At 49.0% G+C, this 21,350-nt stretch overlaps 1 protein-coding gene across 4 annotated transcripts in view; it reads right to left on the bottom strand.

Moving 5' to 3' along the window:
• Positions 1–21,350, bottom strand: part of TUB (TUB bipartite transcription factor) — a 158,061-nt gene that overhangs the window by 27,789 nt on the left and 108,922 nt on the right. For 3 of the 4 annotated variants that reach the window (XM_069738359.1, XM_069738360.1, XM_069738361.1), the window contains exons 2-4: positions 9,442–9,493; positions 9,192–9,354; positions 1,666–1,803 (exon numbers count right to left, since the gene is read on the bottom strand). In XM_069738359.1, coding sequence (XP_069594460.1) covers positions 1,666–1,803; positions 9,192–9,354; positions 9,442–9,493 — 353 coding nt within the window. The remainder of the gene's footprint in view (positions 1–1,665; positions 1,804–9,191; positions 9,355–9,441; positions 9,494–21,350) is intronic. The other variant, XM_069738362.1, reaches the window with a different exon arrangement.

Here is a 21,350-nt window from a genome sequence, read left to right as displayed (position 1 = left end):
ATCATGTTTCTCTGTATACAGGGAGCTCCCCCTAGTGGTGGCTGCAGACAGGATCTTATCATGTATCGCTGTATACAGGGAGCTCCCCCTAGTGGTGACTGCAGATAGGATCTTATCATGTATCTCTGTATACAGGGAGCTCCCCCTAGTGGTGGCTGCAGACAGGATATTATCATGTATCTCTGTATACAGGGAGCTCCCCCTAGTGGTGACTGCAGACAGGATCTTATCTCTGTATACAGGGAGCTCCCCCTAGTGGTGGCTGCAGACAGGATCTTATCATGTATCTCTGTATACAGGGAGCTCCCCCTAGTGGTGACTACAGACAGGATCTTATCATGTATCTCTGTATACAGGGAGCTCCCCCTAGTGGTGGCTGCAGACAGGATCTTATCATGTATCTCTGTATACAGGGAGCTCCCCCTAGTGGTGACTACAGACAGAATCTTATCATGTATCTCTGTATACAGGGAGCTCCCCCTAGTGGTGGCTGCAGACAGGATCTTATCATGTATCTCTGTATACAGGGAGCTCCCTCTAGTGGTGGCTGCAGACAGAATCTCATGTATCTCTGTATACAGGGAGCTCCCCCTAGTGGTGGCTGCAGACAGGATCTTATCATGTATCTCTGTATACAGGGAGCTCCCCCTAGTGGTGGCTGCAGACAGGATCTTATGTATCTCTGTATACAGGGAGCTCCCCCTAGTGGTGGCTGCAGACAGGATCTTATCATGTATCTCTGTATACAGGGAGCTCCCCCTAGTGGTGAGTGCAGACAGGATCTTATCATGTATCTCTGTATACAGGGAGCTCCCCCTAATGGTGGCTGCAGATAGGATCTTATCATGTATCTCTGTATACAGGGAGCTCCCCCTAGTGGTGAGTGCAGACAGGATCTTATCATGTATCTCTGTATACAGGGAGCTCCCCCTAATGGTGGCTGCAGACAGGATCTTATCATGTATCTCTGTATACAGGGAGCTCCCCCTAGTGGTGGCTGCAGACAGGATCTTATCATGTGTCTCTGTATACAGGGAGCTCCCCCTAGTGGTGTCTGCAGACAGGATCTTATCATGTATCTCTGTATACAGGGAGCTCCCCCTAGTGGTGGCTGCAGACAGGATCTTATCATGTATCTCTGTATACAGGGAGCTCCCCCTAGTGGTGACTGCAGACAGGATCTTATCATGTATCTCTGTATACAGGGAGCTCCCCCTAGTGGTGGCTGCAGACAGGATCTTATCATGTATCTCTGTATACAGGGAGCTCCCCCTAGTGGTGACTGCAGACAGGATCTTATGTTTCTCTGTATACAGGGAGCTCCCCCTAGTGGTGACTGCAGACAGGATCTTATTATGTATCTCTGTATACAGGGAGCTCCCCCTAGTGGTGACTGCAGACAGGATCTTATCATGTATCTCTGTATACAGGGAGCTCCCCCTAGTGGTGGCTGCAGACAGGATATTATCATGTATCTCTATACAGGGAGCTCCCCCTAGTGGTGGCTGCAGACACACATGCTTGGTTACAAATACACTTGCGCACACCATCGATAATGCAGATTGTGTGATGTTGTCCACGTGCAGGGAGGGTCTTGCTGGATGGGCACACACAGTGGTCATGCAGCTGTATGGGGGCTCATGCAGGGGTCGTCATGCATCTGACCTTTCTGCTTTCCTTTTTTCTCTTTCCTGGCGCTGCCAGATGGACAACTAGCGGCAGCTGCAGCTTTGTTCTTTTTGGTAGATTTTGGAGGTTGAGCCTCGTCTGCCACCTGCGTGTCCTCCTGCTCGGCCTCCTGCACTGCTCGGTGTACACAGGAGGAAACAGAGAGAAATGACATTAAATGTCCACACTGAGGACCACCAGGATGCACCGCCCATAATGACAAGATCACAATGGGTCTGCGTGGAGAGACTTGCCGTTATACACAATGCCCCCACACATTAGTAATGGGGGTGCGACGTTCCCTGTGCCCACTCATCATGGCGCAGGCTGGTGGACGCGGAGCATTTCCCACCACATCCACCTTTCTCCGCCATCCCAGCTCTGCTGTAGATTGCCCCCAATCCTGGTCATGTTCAGTCCTGCAGGGAATCTGCCATGTAGAATGGTTACACATCAGGCGGGTTTGTGGAATTGCTTTATATGCAGTTTTCTCATCTAGAAGTGAAGGGTCAGTAGAGACCTTGACGACATCATGGTTACACGGAGACAGATAAGTTGTCGCATCCCGCAGATGAGCGCTGAAAAATAACATTTCATTGTTGTCAGCGTCCTTGAAATTCCAGGATTTTATAAAATACGGAAGTGGAAACATGGAGCGATGAGCAGGAAACGTGGCGATCCACCGCAGATCACAGGCCCACGCCGGCGCCCTATGCTCCACTCACAGCCAGAGCTGCGCTCACAGCTCTCTATTTCATGTCCCGAATGTGCAAGAGGAATGGTGGATGCAGCTTTGGATGTGAGTGGAGTAGCAGACATGAGATTCAGGATCGGCACACACAAAACTAACGATTTACAAGGGACTCCACTTTCTATGTAGTAAAGCGACATGGCTGCTTCACCTCAGACGGTGGAGTCGGCACCGCGCCATTACTATTCACGCCGGTAGGATTTGGACTTCCTGCATGCTAAAGGGTTTCTCTACTTTTGGAAATATTTTTTTTCTTACTTAAATGCATCTAATTTGGGCTAAAAATGACGTTCACATTTGTGCTGCAATAAACCTCATGCTCCGTGTTGTACGGTCTATTACTGGCTGCAGAATGAGTTAACTGAGACCCCATCAGTAAGCGCTCGGAGGGGCGACAGGGGGGTTTGTTACCTGTTCTTATCTGAGCTGGTCTCAGCTTAGCGATGACCACATCAAATGTGAAGGAAGCAAATAGAAGCCGGGCAGGGTGACGATTCTCAATAAACCCAATACCAAGAAAGATTATTTTAGCACTAAATAGATGCATTAAGTGAAGACAATGTCCACAAAGGAGGCCTACAGCTTTAAGAGTCATTTGTATTTTGATTCATTTTGTGCCCCTTCGGGCAGTAAAGCCCAGTGACCACCACCAGGATTCCATAGAATATTGCTGGTCCAGCGTCTGTCCGCACCATTGAGCGCAGTCACTTTTTGGGGGGGATTCAGCCATTTTGCTAGAGCTGTATTCCGGCTCAGACAGCGGCCCCCCGCAGCCATCATGGGCTCTGAGACTGCTGGTACCCCAGGGTCAGGTGGACAGAGATGTGACCATACATCAGTGGTGATGACCACAGCTCCGGCCTCGCTCGGCAGCGCCTCCAGCGTAACGCTGCAGAAATGACCACCGCAGTCAGGCGCACAGAGGAGGACGGCTACAGCAGGGCGCCTCACGGAGAGGATGATGGGGGTTGTGAGGAATGACCAAAGTGTCCGCACTATGGACCCCCCTAGATTAGGGAGCGACGCTCATTAGTAACAATGTTCTAGATTTCAGTAAAGACGTTTCACTATTTTATCTATAGCCAGTAATAGACTTAAAGGGCCGGCGTCCTGTTTCTGGAAATAAAGCTTCATCTTTCTATAAATAAGTGACTTTCCCTTTCTCACTACTTTTTAAGGACTGTATTTAGTGTCTCTGCTTGCTGTCATTGAACAGGAACGTGTGGTTTCCATTCAATGCTGAACATTGCCCCGTCCTGGCCGTGATTCTCATTAGGGAGTTGGCTACAATCGTCTGCAGTCTTCCTTACATCTCTCCTGAGCTACATTGTAACGGATCCTCAGCTGTGTGAGCTGGAGGGGTCAGGACTCGTTTTAGCCTGTAGAGACACTGGAAACACGTGAACGTGTGGAGTGGGGGGATTCTGCGTTATCAGGGTGAAGTGTCCCCCAGACACACAGGAAGAATAGATGAAAATGCCACATAATTAATGTTAATGAGCCGTCCTACAGCAATCAGCCATTTATCCGAGGATCAGTGCGGCGGTGCGGAGCCTAACCTGCCACCGCAGACACCAGGGTGGTGGGATAGCGTCTTCCAAATGTCACCCAGAGCCTCCAAACATCAATGTAGCAAACGTGTGGGAACAGTAGAAACGATTTTATACATTGTCCAGATTTCTGTGGGTCGCGGTCTTTATAGGACTCAATATGGACTCGCTCACACGACCGTAGATCTTTCAGAGAATCAGGTGGATTCTCAGACTCTGATCCGAGTGTCACAGTGTGATCCTATTCTCTCAGACAAGGGAATCGCAGCACAGGTGAGGAGAAGACTGAGAACAAGATTTCTTCATCTTCTCCATTCTGTGAGTGCAGATATCAGATGGCACTCAGGTATCATCCGAGTGCAGAACAATGTTTTCCATGCACCCATAGACTTGAGGTCATACCATCATGCAGCTGACGTCACTCGCTGAAGCTGTAGGGTGCAAAAGTGCAAAAAAGGATGCAGACACAGTATGGCGAGTGGGGGGATGCGTGCAGACACAGTATGGCGAGTGGGGGGATGCGTGCAGACACAGTATGGCGAGTGGGGGGATGCGTGCAGACACAGTATGGCGAGTGGGGGGGATGCGTGCAGACACAGTATGGCGAGTGGGGAGGGTGCGTGCAGACGGTATGGCAAGTGGCGGGATGCGTGCAGACACAGTATGGCGAGTGGGGGGGATACGTGCAGACACAGTATGGCGAGTGGGGGGATGCGTGCAGACACAGTATGGCGAGTGGGGGGATGCGTGCAGACACAGTATGGCGAGTGGGGGGATGCGTGCAGACACAGTATGGTGAGTGGGGGGGATGCGTGCAGACACAGTATGGTGAGTGGGGGGGATGCGTGCAGACACAGTATGGCGAATGGGGGGGATGCGTGCAGACACAGTATGGCGAATGGGGGGGATGCGTGCAGACAGTATGGCGAATGGGGGGGATGCGTGCAGACACAGTATGGCGAATGGGGGGGATGTGTGCAGACACAGTATGGTGAGTGGGGGGATGCGCGCAGACAGTATGGCGAGTGGGGGGATGCGCGCAGACAGTATGGCGAGTGGGGGGATGCGTGCAGACACAGTATGGCGAGTGGGGGGATGCCTGCAGACACAGTATGGCGAGTGGGGGGATGCGTGCAGACACAGTATGGCGAGTGGGGGGATGCGTGCAGACACAGTATAGGAGCGAGTGTGAAAATGTATGCGGACGCAGTATACGGAGCGAGGGAGATGGGATATGCAGACACAGTGTGGGGAGTCCGGGGGGGATGTGTGAGGAGGCAGCATGGAGAGGGGGTAAATATATGAGGAGATGGTGTGGTTATCTGGGGGATGTGAGAGGAGACAGTATGAGGAGGGGGAAACGTGTGAGGGGGAATACTGTGAGTAAACAGTATGGAAGGAGAAAAGCATGGGTGAGTTCAGACTAGAAACTGAGTAATGTGGGGGGTAGCATGGGGGGGCAGTATAAGGGCACAGCCAGGAGGGGACAGTAAGCCAAGGAGGGGAGTGTGGTGGGGAGCAAAGTATAGCAAATGGGCCCTAGTGGGGGGCACAGTGTGAGAGGAGAGTGTGACAAAGGGGCCAGTATGGAAAGGAGAGGTCAGTGTGGAGAGCACGAACTATAAGGCTATGTGCACACGTTCAGGATTCTTTGCAGAATTTTCCTGAACAAAACCGGACTTTTTCTGCAAGAAATCCACTCGCGTTTTTATCACGTTTTTTTTTCATGTATTTTTTGAGTTTTTTATGCAGATTTTTCCGGAGCTTTCCACTACTATATTATATAGTTGCAAATCCGGAGATTTTCCGCAAAATCAATAAACCTGCTGCGTTATTTTCCGCGATGCTTTTTTTTTTGCGGAAAAAAAAAGGAAAATGTGCACAGAAATTGCGGATTGCATTCTAATAAAAGGATGATTACTGTAATTTTTTTAGCGTTTTTTGCAGCGGAAAACCACCAAAAAACCGCGAAAAATCCTGAACGTGTGCACATAGCGTAAGAGGGACAGCGTGGGGTCATTTTGTGCGGCAATATAGTGAGGGGCAATTATTTATTCCAGGGCTCAGCGGAGGGCAGATATTATTATAATGACACTGCTGTCTTAAGGGCGTCGTGTGGGGACGTGCTGCACAAGAGCGGAGAAGATGGAGGTCTGCGGAGACAGCGGAGGATGAGAAGAGTCATCATGGCGTCTGGAGAAGATGAAGAAAAGAAGGAGACGGCTCCAGAGACGACCTGGATGGGAATGTTATTTGTGACACTGACCAATTGTCACATTGTTATTTATGTTACGAGCATTAAAGGGGATGTCCAGGTCTGTGCGGAGTCTGCACGCTGTCAGGATTCTCTGGTGTCGGTGATTTACATACATGCGGTCACGTGCTGACCAGACATTCAGGGCTCACTGAAGACCTTCATCTCCAACCTGGACGCCCCCTTTAATTATGAAATGAAGGCCTGCCATCAATCCACACAGCGTGTAATATCCTCACTGTCAGGATCCAGCAGTCGGCACATGGCAGCGTCACTCACATGCGATTTTCGTAATTGTGGTCCTGTGACAACGAGCTTCTCAGCTTTTCACTGAACATCCAGAGAATCAGGGTGAGCGGCTCGCCAGCACGTGACTAAGTGCGGCTCCTGTGCTGGAGAAACAAACTGTTCTTGCCCCAGGTGCCAAAAAACCTACATCCACCTCGCCTACAGCACTCATCCGACATATACGCCGCTGTGAGCAAGCCCTATATACTGGACAAACCTGCCGTTCAGGGATCTAGAAAAGCTGGAGGCAAACAATACGGCGACCGCAGCCACACAGCGGCTGGGAAATCTGCCCCGTTAGGCCTCGTTCACACCGTCAGTATTTACATCAGTATTTGTAGAGAAAATCCACAGGAGAAAACTAAGAGAAGCCCGTCACCACTTCTGTATCTCACCGGATTCATCATGCAGGAGTCTGGGAAAGCTGAGTGACGTCCTGTAATAATGGAGATATAGGCACCAACTCAAATTTCCAGGGTCCGACAACATTTGAGCAATGTCCCCCTCCATCTTATTCCATTAGAAGCCGCAGTCACCAGCAGCAGAGTCTGAACTTACAAGATTTGTTACTTTCCTTCCTTCTGATTGGACGTCAGTGATAAAATAACAAAACGATTGAGCAGAAACTGACACAGAGGAGATCAGGAGGGAGAGAAGAAACTGCTGATTACGGATCCTGCTGAGTACTGAGGTCATGGGGAACTGACTCGGTGCTGATCCTGACCATTGCTGATCCTGCTGGTTATTGATCCTGCTGGTTACTGATCCTACCATACACTGATCCTGCCATTACTGGTCCTGCTGGTTACTGATCCTGCTGGTTACTGATCCTACCATTACTGGTCATGCTGGTTACTGATCCTGCTGGGCAGTGATCCTTCTGGATACTGATCCTAACTGTGATCCTGCTAGTTACTGATCCTACCATACACTGATCCTGCTCAGCACTGATCCTATCATACACTGGTCCTGCTGAGCACTGATCCTGACCATTGCTGATCCTGCTGGTTACTGATCCTGCTGGTTACTGATCCTACCATACACTGATCCTGCTCAGCACTGATCCTATCATACACTGATCCTGATGGTTATTGATCCTGCTGGGCACTGATCCTACCATACACTGATCCTGCTGAGCACTGATCCTGACCATTGCTGATCCTGCTGGTTACTGATCCTGCTGGTTACTGATCCTGCTGGTTACTGATCCTGCTGGTTACTGATCCTACCATACACTGATCCTGCTCAGCACTGATCCTATCATACACTGATCCTGATGGTTATTGATCCTGCTGGGCACTGATCCTGCCATTACTGGGCCTGCTGGTTACTGATCCTGCTGGGAAGTGATCCTTCTGGATACTGATCCTAACTGTGATCCTGCTCAGCACTGATCCTGCTAGTTACTGATCCTACCATACACTGATCCTGCTGAGCACTGATCCTACCATACACTGATCCTGCTGAGCACTGATCCTACCATACACTGATCCTGCTGAGCACTGATCCTACCATACACTGGTCCTGCTGGTTATTGATCCTGCTGAGCACTGATCCTGACCATTGCTGATCCTGCTGGTTACTGATCCTGCTGGTTACTGATCCTACCATACACTAATCTTGCTCAGCACTGATCCTATCATACACTGGTCCTGCTGGTTATTGATCCTGCTGGGCACTGATCCTACCATACACTGATCCTGCTGAGCACTGATCCTGACCATTGCTGATCCTGCTGGTTACTGATCCTACCATACACTGATCCTGCTCAGCACTGATCCCATCATACACTGATCCTGATGGTTATTGATCCTGCTGGGCACTGATTCTGCCATTACTGGGCCTGCTGGTTACTGATCCTGCTGGGCACTGATCCTACCATTACTGGTCATGCTGGTTACTGATCCTGCTGGGCAGTGATCCTTCTGGATACTGATCCTAACTGTGATCCTGCTGGCTGCTGATCTGAATACTGCTGGTTATTGATCCTGCAGATGTAATCGATTCTGACAGGTAGGATTCCCACATCGGGCCGTGTTCACACCTGTGTTTTGCTATTCTCCTCTATTCTGTTATAATTAAGGTGGAGAATGAATCTGTTACATAAAGGATCCAACAGCACCAAAACAGACCCCACTATCTACAGCGGGCGGTCTCGCTGCCATCATAGTGGCCTTTTATTGGAATAAATATAAATAATAGGTATGATCAGAGCCTTGGCTGGCTCAGAGGGTAAGAGCTCTGACTGAAGGACACTGCAGCCATTGTATGTGAGGATAATGTCAGGCTTCAGCCGATTGATCCCAGAGGAGCAGATTCTCTGTTATTACTGATCCCACGTCTGGAAATGTTACACAATATCAAGTCATGTGTAACGGAACCGGCGGCTCCGCTGGAGAGATTTGCTCCAATTGTCCGCGGATTGTGATCGGAGGCGACGGATACATTAATATCGGCCTCTGCGGCTCCGGGAGGATCACACTGGTTGCCGCTTTCTGGCTCTGCGCAGTCGGAGCGGATTACTCCGCAGGACGGACTGGAAATTAAGATTGGATTTTGTATTCGTTTTTTTAGTGAATATCTCTAGAACAAAATGTCAGATCTGAAACCGGCCTAAGACCTCCAGAAGCCCCCGATTCACCCTTGTGCATAAAGACGGCACAGAGAGCAGGTGACTCACCGTGGTATATGGTGCTGCTATTACTGCTGTTATAGGACTCCACCAGAGGAGCTTGTTCCTCCGACTGCTTCATCCTGCGAGTCCGAGCGCGACCGTCCACATTCGACTGGACCATGAGCGGCTCCTGACGCTTCTTCTTCTGCTTCTGTTCTAACAGGGCGCGCTGTCCGGGAAGAAGGGACAGTACGGGGTTAATGAGACCCCCACCCTTCTATTCCGATACAATTGTAACATATTGTCGGGGACTCACCTGTCTGTCAAGTTTCTGTTGTCGTAGACTACTGCTCTCATCATCCAAGACACTGCAGATACAACACAAGATGCAGGTTAGGATTATTACATGAATAAGAGAGTCTGACACTACAACTCCCAGCCTGTCCGGAGTCTGGCGTTCACGTTATGATGGGACTTGTGATTTCATAGGTTGGAGATTCTGGCTAAACACCGAGCGGTCGCCCCCGGCGCAGAGCCGCACGCCGTGTGTCGCTATAATGGTCCCATATGTTATATTGTTACATCGGGGTAAAAGATGCTGCGCACGGCGTCCACCAGCACAAACACCCGGGGTCCCGAGCTCAGGCCCAGCTGATGCCACTACGCTCCCACACCAGTGAATGCAGCTCTGGCTGTGACTAGAGGATGTGTATTTAGCGTATTCTGGTTGACACGAGCCCCCCACGTCCTGCAGTAGATTGGGGGCTCCGCACTGGGACTCGCTCTGCAGAATCACCGGTGGGGGCAATGCTCCAGGTAATGGTGGGGGGCACAGACCATGGATCTGCCCCCTGATCATTGGGGTCTCCTGGCGGGGGAGCAGATAAGTGGCGGCCGGGCGCAGCCCTGATATTTCAGGCTTTTATTACATCGTGCATTAGAGGCGGCCGGGAAGATCTACAAGATCTACAAGTGATCTGTGATGTCTCCGGGGTCCGGGGAGACGACAGTGAGAGAACAGCAGCCGAATGTCACAGACCCCCTGAATACAAAGCACCTATACATTTACCCCTTCATGAAGAACTACAAGTACCACCTATAACCCCGGTCGCTACATTCTGCAGTGATCTCGTGCTGCGGTCCAGAAACTGTCAGCAAGCTGCTGTCCACGGATCTGACGTTCTCTAGTGGTCTGAGACAAACAGAAGGACATGAGAGGCGGCTCAGCGGGGCAGACGGAGCGGTCTGACCGGGCCGTGGGGGACCTGGGATGGTCACTCTCCACCAGCAGAAACGTCGGCCTTTACCCCACGTCCTGTGACGAGGCTCAATAAAGGGTCCATATTGACTTTCTCCATGCAATAGGGGGCGCTAGAGTCCTGCCCTGGTCCTTTCTGATGAGGCAGCACAGCACACGGCTTTAAGGGCTCAACAGGCAGAGCCCAAAAACGGCACCTAGGCCCCCCAGTACCGGTCTGCTGAGGTAGGGGGCGCTATAAAGAGGGTCACTTATATGGGGGGCAGCACCGCGGTATTCAGTGATGGACGTGAGAGGTTCGATCAGTGCAGAAATAGAACAATGTAACAATGTAACAAGGCAGAAGCCGGAATGTAAATATTGTCGGGTTCCTTCTCCCCCCGTCAGAGCAGCAGTTTGTGCTCCAGAGCTGCCATTGCCATTCAGGGGGCTGGGAAAGCCAGTGTCGGGGGCTTCATGGTTTTGGTACATGTTGAATGAACCTTGTTCTGCAGGACATGAAATGTCTGACCCCGGAAGGAGGCACAGGAGGCGCATTATGTGACCCCCGGCCCCCTATTCATGTGTCTGGGCACAGACCCCCAGTCTTGTGGGGGGACAGTATCTGCTCTTCCTCAACACCTGCAGCTGCACAAATGATCCAAGGAGAAGTCCGGACGCTCAAAGCTCCACATTCATCCCCGAGGCGCTGGGAAGGGAAGCGGAGCCCGAGCCCCCCATAGTCACCGACAACGGGGGCATTCATGCCGAGAAGAACGTGGGGAGGGGAGTAGTACTCCCATCATCCTGCACCCAGGAGCTCACACTCAGAAGACAGTATCACACAGGAGAGGATTAGATACACGGCTCAGCAGTCAGTATCACACAGGAGAGGATTAGATACACGGCTCAGAAGACAGTATCACACAGGAGAGGATTAGATACACGGCTCAGCAGTCAGTATCACACAGGAGAGGATTAGATACACGGCTCAGCAGAATAGTGAGTGCAGCTCTGGAGTATAATACAGGAGGTAACTCAGGATCAGTAATGTATGTACACAGTGACTGCACCAACAGAATAGTGAGTGCAGCTCTGGGGTATAATACAGGATGTAACTCAGGATCAGTAATGTAATGTATGTACACAGTGACTGCACCAGCAGAATAGTAAGTGCAGCTCTGGAGTATAATACAGGAGGTAACTCAGGATCAGTAATGTATGTACACAGTGACTGCACCAGCAGAATAGTGAGCGCAGCTCTGGGGTATAATACAGGATGTAACTCAGGATCAGTAATGTAATGTATGTACACTGACTGCACCAGCAGAATAGTGAGTGCAGCTCTAGGGTATAATACAGGAGGTAACTCAGGATCAGTAATGTATGTACACAGTGACTGCACCAGCAGAATAGTGAGTGCAGCTCTGGGGTATAATACAGGATGTAACTCAGGATCAGTAATGTACTGTATGTACACAGTGACTGCACCAGCAGAATAGTGAGTGCAGCTCTGGGGTATAATACAGGAGGTAACTCAGGATCAGTAATGTATGTACACAGTGACTGCACCAGCAGAATAGTGAGTGCAGCTCTGGAGTATAATACAGGAGGTAACTCAGGATCAGTAATGTAATGTATGTACACAGTGACTGCACCAGCAGAATAGTGAGTGCAGCTCTGGGGTATAATACAGGAGGTAACTCAGGATCAGTAATGTATTTGGACAGTGATTGGCAGCTTGGACAGCACTTTGAGGACTTATCATTGGTGCAACCTATGTGGCCGCACAGGGACCCAACAGGTGAGGGGGCTACATCTACTTCTAAAGCAGCTGGAAATGGATACTGTAGTGAAATATGTATAGGTTTATGTGTGTGACTAGCAGTAGTTTAACATCTGCCCTGAAGGCTGCAGGTCTCACAGGGGTCACAGTATATCTTATCCTGAGCAAGCATTCTATTGTCTCCAATCTCAACAGGGGGTCTTGGCTGGGAACCAGGAAGAAGGGGAATATTTCACACCTTCGGCTCTTTTGAAGACAGATGTCAATTACAGCCTGACACTATCTATGGAAAACTTTACACCAAGAATTTCAGAGAAAATAATATATTCATTGGTGGAGTGGCCATGGGCCAATGAAAAAGCAAGCAATTATAATATCAACCTGAGAAGCTGGTCTAGAAATCTAGACTTTATAAATTAGGCCTGTATACATGGAATTGTGTTCACAGATTGAGGTGCAGCCTAGCTGATGTGTTCCAGTTCATATTCACCCCCCCCCCCCAGGGAGCAGAAAGCAGACTACAAAGTTAGCTATTTCTGAAAAGTTTTTTCCTGTTCATTTTTATAACTGTTTTGCATATTTGGGTGTCATTTTATTACCGTATTTTTATACCTTTTCTTTATTGTAAGCACTGTACCTTTTTGTATTATAGCATAAAACTTTAACAAGTCGAACCTTGTATGTTGTAAATAATCCATGGCCTTAAACTATGTGATACCCTTATAAGAGGTAGACAGTAGTAGTAAGTTTCCAGGACTCATCGCCCGTGTGTTCGGTGAATGGTGACAGCGCGTATGAGCGGGTGTGTGGCTTGGGTCGGTGTGTGATTTATACTCCCATTACAGCATAGGACAGAAGGTTGAAAGCTGGACTGAGAGTGGGGAGATAGATTAACTCTTCCAGGTGCAACCACAAGTCACATGCTGAGAAGCGGGCACGTCACAAATTGGTGGCAGCATGGTGGGATCCGTGACAGGTACTATGAGGAGCTTTTAGGTTGCACGGGTCCCTTCGCTTGTTTTTCTACAGGGGCCCCTTTCTGTGTCCACCCGTGCTCTATTCATGCACATTCCCACCTTCCTTCATCTCTGGGACTTGTCTTTTCCATGATTAGTTTTTCCAGGACCATGAAGCTTTTGTATTTCTTCTGTGAGCAGGCTGTACTACTACTCTCATTATTGTGAGATGTACAGTGCTTTGCAAAGTAAATAAGGCAGCACACTGCAGCGCAAGAACATACAAACTTGAAAAACGAAATTTGAACTGCATTACTGCACTAGAAATATGAAAAATGAGAGCTTTTAGCGCATAAAAATGGCCAATTTTATGTGTACCTGGTAGCCCCTTTACGGCATCTCTCTTATACCAGGTCCTACGCTTGCCTTACCTCGCTGAGAATAAACGTCTCCATCTGAATGGGTGCATGTGAAACCTCTTCCTAGACAAATTCTCTCTCTCTGTGGAGGGGTATTGGACCTGCTGTAATTAAAACACCTGTGGCTAGGAGGCGGAGTGCACGATCAGAAGGCTAAAGAATACATTTCAAAAACCTGACCTGCACATCCAAACATAGACTGAGTGTGAACAGGTGCTGAACCTAGAGTTGCCAACTCGTATATAGTTAAGTAAATAAGGCAGCACACTGCAGCGCTAGAACATACAAACTTGAAATACGAAATTTGAACTGCATTACTGCACTCCATTCAGATGGAGACGTTTATTCTCAGCGAGGTAAGGCAAGCGTAGGACCTGGTATAAGAGAGATGCCGTAAAGTGGCTGCCAGGTACACATAAAATTGGCCATTTTTATGCGCTAAACGCTCTCATTTTTCATATTTCTAGTGCAGTAATGCAGTTCAAATTTCGTGTTTCATGTTTGTATGTTCTAGCGCTGCAGTGTGCTGCCTTATTTACTTAACTATATACGAGTTGGCGACTCTAGGTTCAGCACCTGTCGGCTCTACTACTACTCTCATTATTGTGAGATGTACAGTGCTTTTCAGGCATAGTTGGGCGGTTCGGAGCTCTGTATCCCGCGGTGCCTCATCCGTCGGCTCTACTACTACTCTCATTATTGTGAAATGTACAGTGCTTTGCAGCATAGTTGGGTGGTTCGGAGCTCTGTATCCCACGGTGCCTCATCCGTCGGCTGTACTACTACTCTCATTATTGTGAAATGTACAGTGCTTTTCAGGCATAGTTGGGCGGTTCGGAGCTCTGTACCCCACGGTGCCTCATCCGTCGGCTGTACTACTACTCTCATTATTGTGAAATGTACAGTGCTTTTCAGGCATAGTTGGGCAGTTCGGAGCTCTGTATCCCGCGGTGCCTCATCCGTCGGCTGTACTACTACTCTCATTATTGTGAAATGTACAGTGCTTTTCAGGCATAGTTGGGCGGTTCGGAGCTCTGTATCCCGCAGTGCCTCATCCGTCGGCTGTACTACTACTCTCATTATTGTGAGATGTACAGTGCTTTGCAGGCATAGTTGAGCGGTTCGGAGCTCTGTATCCCGCAGTGCCTCATCCATCGGCTCTACTACTCATTATTGTGAGATGTACAGTGCTTTGCAGGCATAGTTGGGCGGTTCGGAGCTCTGTACCCCGCAGTGCCTCATCCGTCGGCTGAACTACTACTCTCATTATTGTGAGATGTACAGTGCTTTGCAGGCATAGTTGGGTGGTTCGGAGCTCTGTACCCCGCAGTGCCTCATCCGTCGGCTGAACTACTACTCTCATTATTGTGAGATGTAGATTGCTTTGCAGGCATAGTTGGGTGGTTCGGAGCTCTGTACCCCGCGGTGCCTCATCCATCGGCTGTACTACTACTCTCATTATTGTGAGATGTACATTGCTTTGCAGGCATAGTTGGGCGGTTCGGAGCTCTGTACCCCGCGGTGCCTCATCCGTCGGCTGAACTACTACTCATTATTGTGAGATGTAAAGTGCTTTGCAGCATAGTTGGGTGGTTCGGAGCTCTGTACCCCGCGGTGCCTCATCCATCGGCTGTACTACTACTCTCATTATTGTGGAATGTAAAGTGCTTTTCAGGCATAGTTGGGCGGTTCGGAGCTCTGTACCCCGCAGTGCCTCATCCGTCGGCTGTACTACTACTACTCATTATTGTGAGATGTAAAGTGCTTTGCAGCATAGTTGGGTGGTTCGGAGCTCTGTACCCCGCGGTGCCTCATCCATCGGCTGTACTACTACTCTCATTATTGTGGAATGTAAAGTGCTTTTCAGGCATAGTTGGGCGGTTCGGAGCTTTGTATCCCGCGGTGCCTCATCCGTCAGCTGTACTACTACTCTCATTATTGTGAGATGTAAAGTGCTTTGCAGGCATAGTTGGGCGGTTCGGAGCTCTGTACCCCGCGGTGCCTCATCCGTCAGCTGTACTACTACTCTCATTATTGTGGAATGTAAAGTGCTTTTCAGGCATAGTTGGGCGGTTCGGAGCTCTGTATCCCGCGGTGCCTCATCCATCGGCTGTACTACTACTCTCATTATTGTGAGATGTAAAGTGCTTTTCAGGCATAGTTGGGCGGTTCGGAGCTCTGTACCCCGCAGTGCCTCATCCATCGGCTGTACTACTACTACTCATTATTGTGAGATGTAAAGTGCTTTGCAGCATAGTTGGGTGGTTCGGAGCTCTGTACCCCGCGGTGCCTCATCCATCGGCTGTACTACTACTCTCATTATTGTGGAATGTACAGTGCTTTGCAGCATAGTTGGGTGGTTCGGAGCTCTGTACCCCGCGGTGCCTCATCCGTCGGCTGTACTACTACTCTCATTATTGTGGAATGTACAGTGCTTTGCAGCATAGTTGGGTGGTTCGGAGCTCTGTACCCCGCGGTGCCTCATCCATCGGCTGTACTACTACTCTCATTATTGTGGAATGTACAGTGCTTTGCAGCATAGTTGGGTGGTTCGGAGCTCTGTACCCCGCGGTGCCTCATCCGTCGGCTGTACTACTACTCTCATTATTGTGAGATGTACAGTGCTTTGCAGCATAGTTGGGTGGTTCGGAGCTCTGTACCCCGCGGTGCCTCATCCATCGGCTGTACTACTACTCTCATTATTGTGGAATGTAAAGTGCTTTTCAGGCATAGTTGGGCGGTTCGGAGCTTTGTATCCCGCGGTGCCTCATCCGTCGGCTGTACTACTACTCTCATTATTGTGAGATGTACAGTGCTTTGCAGCATAGTTGGGTGGTTCGGAGCTCTGTACCCCGCGGTGCCTCATCCATCGGCTGTACTACTACTCTCATTATTGTGGAATGTAAAGTGCTTTTCAGGCATAGTTGGGCGGTTCGGAGCTTTGTATCCCGCGGTGCCTCATCCGTCGGCTGTACTACTACTCTCATTATTGTGAGATGTACAGTGCTTTGCAGCATAGTTGGGTGGTTCGGAGCTCTGTACCCCGCGGTGCCTCATCCATCGGCTGTACTACTACTCTCATTATTGTGGAATGTAAAGTGCTTTTCAGGCATAGTTGGGCGGTTCGGAGCTTTGTATCCCGCGGTGCCTCATCCGTCGGCTGTACTACTACTCTCATTATTGTGAGATGTAGATTGCTTTGCAGGCATAGTTGGGCGGTTCGGAGCTCTGTACCCCGCGGTGCCTCATCCGTCGGCTCTACTACTACTCTCATTATTGTGAGATGTACAGTGCTTTGCAGCATAGTTGGGTGGTGCGGAGCTCTGGCTATGTGCTATGGAGAGAGGACAGCTGGCGCCTGAGGGCACATAGCAGCCCAGGTCACATGACGGGATGGTTGTGCCTGCGACCAGCTGCTGCCACTCTGACAGGACGTCTGCACCTCAGGGTCTCCTGATTGCCAGTGCACAGCATGGAGGTCAGCGAGCGCGTCTTGTCTGTTACTGCCGCAGTCACAACCCTCTGCTTATAGACCTAATGCATTGTAAATACGCCCTTACGTAAAGTTCACACCTACCTCCTAGGCTGTCGTGACAGTTGGCGTCACCTTTTGTAATGTAATGTAAAGGGGTGCCTTTTTTAATGTAATAATGTGATGTAGGCATCACCTTTTGTCTTTGGAATGCATTTGGGAGTATGGTGATAATTACATTACTATAATAATGTTCACACCACCTCCCAGGCCATTATGACAGATGGCGTCTCCTTTTGTAATTTGTAATATATTGGGATCTTCGAAATAATTGCGTATCTATCTACGAGCGACATTGCTAAATTTAAAGGCGTCTCCTTTTGTAATGCATAACGCCTACCTGGCCACAACAAGACGCTGCGACGGCCCCTTTCATCGTTGCTGGCGTCGTTGCTTTTCATGTCAAACACAACGATTCAGGCTGATCTAACGACCAAATAAAGTTCTGAACTTTCGGTAACGACCAGCGATGTCACAGCGGGATCCGGATCGCTGCTGCGTGTCAAACACAACGATATCGTTATCCAGGACGCTGCAACGTCATAGATCGTTGTCGTTCTCGTTGCAATATTGCTCAGTGTGAAGGCACCTTAAGAAAACACCGGAGGGAACTTGGGAGCATCCACATGACGGCCCCCAATGTAAACCCCCACTGTGAGGTCTCATTCACAGGTGCGAAGCCCCCATAACAGAGGGCTGCTCACCTGGCTCTCGGTCTCATCAGTCAGCCTATGGCTCAGTGGTGACTCTGGAGCTCACTGATGGGTTTTCAGTTGGATCCTAGCTCTGGCTGTTCACTATCAGTTTATTCTGCATAAGAGAAAAACTGATGAAACAGATGGAGAAAACGAACGAAACACTAAAGGGAACCGACCCGTCACAGTGATACATTCGCTCCGATGTCGACCTCTGAAAATGAGAGCGGAGGCTAAAAAAAACCGACCAAGAGGGAACAAGTCTGATAATGGCGTCACCACCACAAGCCCAGCTCCTATGTATATTAGAAACAGATATCACGTATATACAATAAAATGCAAAATCATACTGTTGCGCTTATAGCAGATACTCAATGATCCAAGTCGTAAATCGACAATACTGCAGGGATGTGGAAACCACAAAGAAAGCGACCATAACTGGATACTTCACAAAAAACGACAATCTTTATTGAATACAAGATACATATAAAAGTCATAATGGCGAAGAATAATGAGAAGACAGAATGGACAGATGGTGCAAATCACTGCATCAAACGACTAATGTGCAACAAAACGTGAACATACCGACTAAAGAAACCTGAACCCCTCAATATAAGATGTATGTAGCTGGGGATAGCCACAGCAGAGTGCAAATGCTAGAAATCCCAGGGTGGGGTGCATAACCGGGCCGGGGGGGATCACTAGAAATAATGCACGCCCTTTGTGCACAGTACAAGTGCATATATAGCACACTGGGTTATGGCTGATACCAAAAGATCATACAAGCAGCCACTAAATCATGGATAACCACCCTATTGCCTCAACTAACGTAACTACGGAAACTACATACACCACCCATGTACTGCCATCCCCACAGGCTGGGAACAACTGATCTGTGCACAGCACCCAAATCAGGCTGGGATCGCTAAACCATGTCAAAAATATACCTACACAGGGGGCACTCTGATGCGGCCAGGTAACGTCGGCACCTCTCCCCGGCGACATGGTTTAGCATCCGCCATAGCTCCGGTACATAAGTAACGGGGCGAGTCACTACTCCAGCATCACCCTAAAAGGGTCACTGACAAACTGCCCAGACCCCTAACACTAAAAGAGGGCGAGTCACTGCGGGTCAGAGGAGGAGGAGGACAATACTCAGGAGCAGAGAAGATTCAGGGTCCAGGAGAAACAATGACCGAGCCAAGAACAAGAGGAATCTCCGGAGGAGAAACAAAGTATCAACACAGGAGCAAAAGGATAACAGCAGCGAATTCCACAGATAATAAATATATACACATGTATACATACAGGACAGGAGGAGCGGTACTGTGCAGTGTATATAGACAGGAGGAGCGGTACTGTGCAGTGTATATATACAGGAGGAGCGGTGCTGTGCAGTGTATATATACAGGAGGAGTGGTGCTGTGCAGTGTATATATACAGGAGGAGCGGTACTGTGCAGTCTATATATACAGGAGGAGTGGTACTGTGCAGTGTATATAGACAGGAGGAGCGGTACTGTGCAGTGTATATATACAGGAGGAGCGGTGCTGTGCAGTGTATATATACAGGAGGAGTGGTGCTGTGCAGTGTATATATACAGGAGGAGTGGTACTGTGCAGTGTATATATACAGGACAGGAGGAGCGGTGCTGTGCAGTGTATATATACAGGAGGAGTGGTACTGTGCAGTGTATATATACAGGACAGGAGGAGTGGTACTGTGCCGTGTATATATACAGGAGGAGTGGTACTGTGCAGTATATATACAGGAGGAGTGGTACTGTGCAGTGTATATATACAGGAGGAGTGGTACTGTGCAGTGTATATATACAGGAGGAGTGGTACTGTGCAGTGTATATATACAGGACAGGAGGAGTGGTACTGTGCAGTGTATATATACAGGAGGAGTGGTACTGTGCAGTGTATATATACAGGAGGAGTGGTACTGTGCAGTGTATATAGACAGGAGGAGTGGTACTGTGCAGTGTATATATATATACAGGAGGAGTGGTACTGTGCAGTGTATATATACAGGAGGAGTGGTACTGTGCAGTGTATATATACAGGAGGAGTGGTACTGTGCAGTGTATATAGACAGGAGGAGCGGTACTGTGCAGTGTATATATACAGGAGGAGCGGTGCTGTGCAGTGTATATATACAGGAGGAGTGGTACTGTGCAGTGTATATAGACAGGAGGAGCGGTACTGTGCAGTGTATATATACAGGAGGAGCGGTGCTGTGCAGTGTATATATACAGGAGGAGCGGTACTGTGCAGTGTATATAGACAGGAGGAGCGGTACTGTGCAGTGTATATATACAGGAGGAGCGGTGCTGTGCAGTGTATATATACAGGAGGAGTGGTACTGTGCAGTGTATATATACAGGAGGAGTGGTACTGTGCAGTGTATATATACAGGAGGAGTGGTGCTGTGCAGTGTATATATACAGGAGGAGTGGTACTGTGCAGTGTATATATACAGGACAGGAGGAGTGGTACTGTGCAGTGTATATATACAGGAGGAGTGGTACTGTGCAGTGTATATATACAGGAGGAGTGGTACTGTGCAGTGTATATATACAGGACAGGAGGAGTGGTACTGTGCAGTGTATATATACAGGAGGAGCGGTGCTGTGCAGTGTATATATACAGGAGGAGCGGTGCTGTGCAGTGTATATATACAGGAGGAGTGGTACTGTGCAGTGTATATATACAGGAGGAGTGGTACTGTGCAGTGTATATATACAGGAGGAGTGGTACTGTGCAGTGTATATATACAGGAGGAGTGGTACTGTGCAGTGTATATATACAGGACAGGAGGAGTGGTACTGTGCAGTGTATATATACAGGACAGGAGAAGTGGTACTGTGCAGTGTATATATACAGGACAGGAGGAGCGGTACTGTGCGGTGTATATATACAGGACAGGAGGAGCGGTACTGTGCAGTGTATATATACAGGAGGAGTGGTACTGTGCAGTGTGTATATACAGGAGGAGTGGTACTGTGCAGTGTATATATACAGGACAGGAGGAGCGGTACTGTGCAGTGTATAAATACAGGACAGGAGGAGCGGTACTGTGCAGTGTATATATACAGGAGGAGCGGTGCTGTGCAGTGTATATATACAGGAGGAGCGGTGCTGTGCAGTGTATATATACAGGAGGAGTGGTACTGTGCAGTGTATATATACAGGAGGAGTGGTACTGTGCAGTGTATATATACAGGACAGGAGGAGTGGTACTGTGCAGTGTATATATACAGGAGGAGCGGTGCTGTGCAGTGTATATATACAGGAGGAGCGGTGCTGTGCAGTGTATATATACAGGAGGAGTGGTACTGTGCAGTGTATATATACAGGAGGAGTGGTACTGTGCAGTGTATATATACAGGAGGAGTGGTACTGTGCAGTGTATATATACAGGAGGAGTGGTACTGTGCAGTGTATATATACAGGACAGGAGGAGTGGTACTGTGCAGTGTATATATACAGGACAGGAGGAGTGGTATTGTGCAGTGTATATATACAGGACAGGAGAAGTGGTACTGTGCAGTGTATATATACAGGACAGGAGGAGCGGTACTGTGCGGTGTATATA

Source organism: Ranitomeya imitator, chromosome 9 (genome assembly GCF_032444005.1).
Source record: "Ranitomeya imitator isolate aRanImi1 chromosome 9, aRanImi1.pri, whole genome shotgun sequence".
Lineage (NCBI taxonomy): Eukaryota > Metazoa > Chordata > Amphibia > Anura > Dendrobatidae > Ranitomeya > Ranitomeya imitator.
This window is presented reverse-complemented; position numbering and strand designations above follow the sequence as displayed.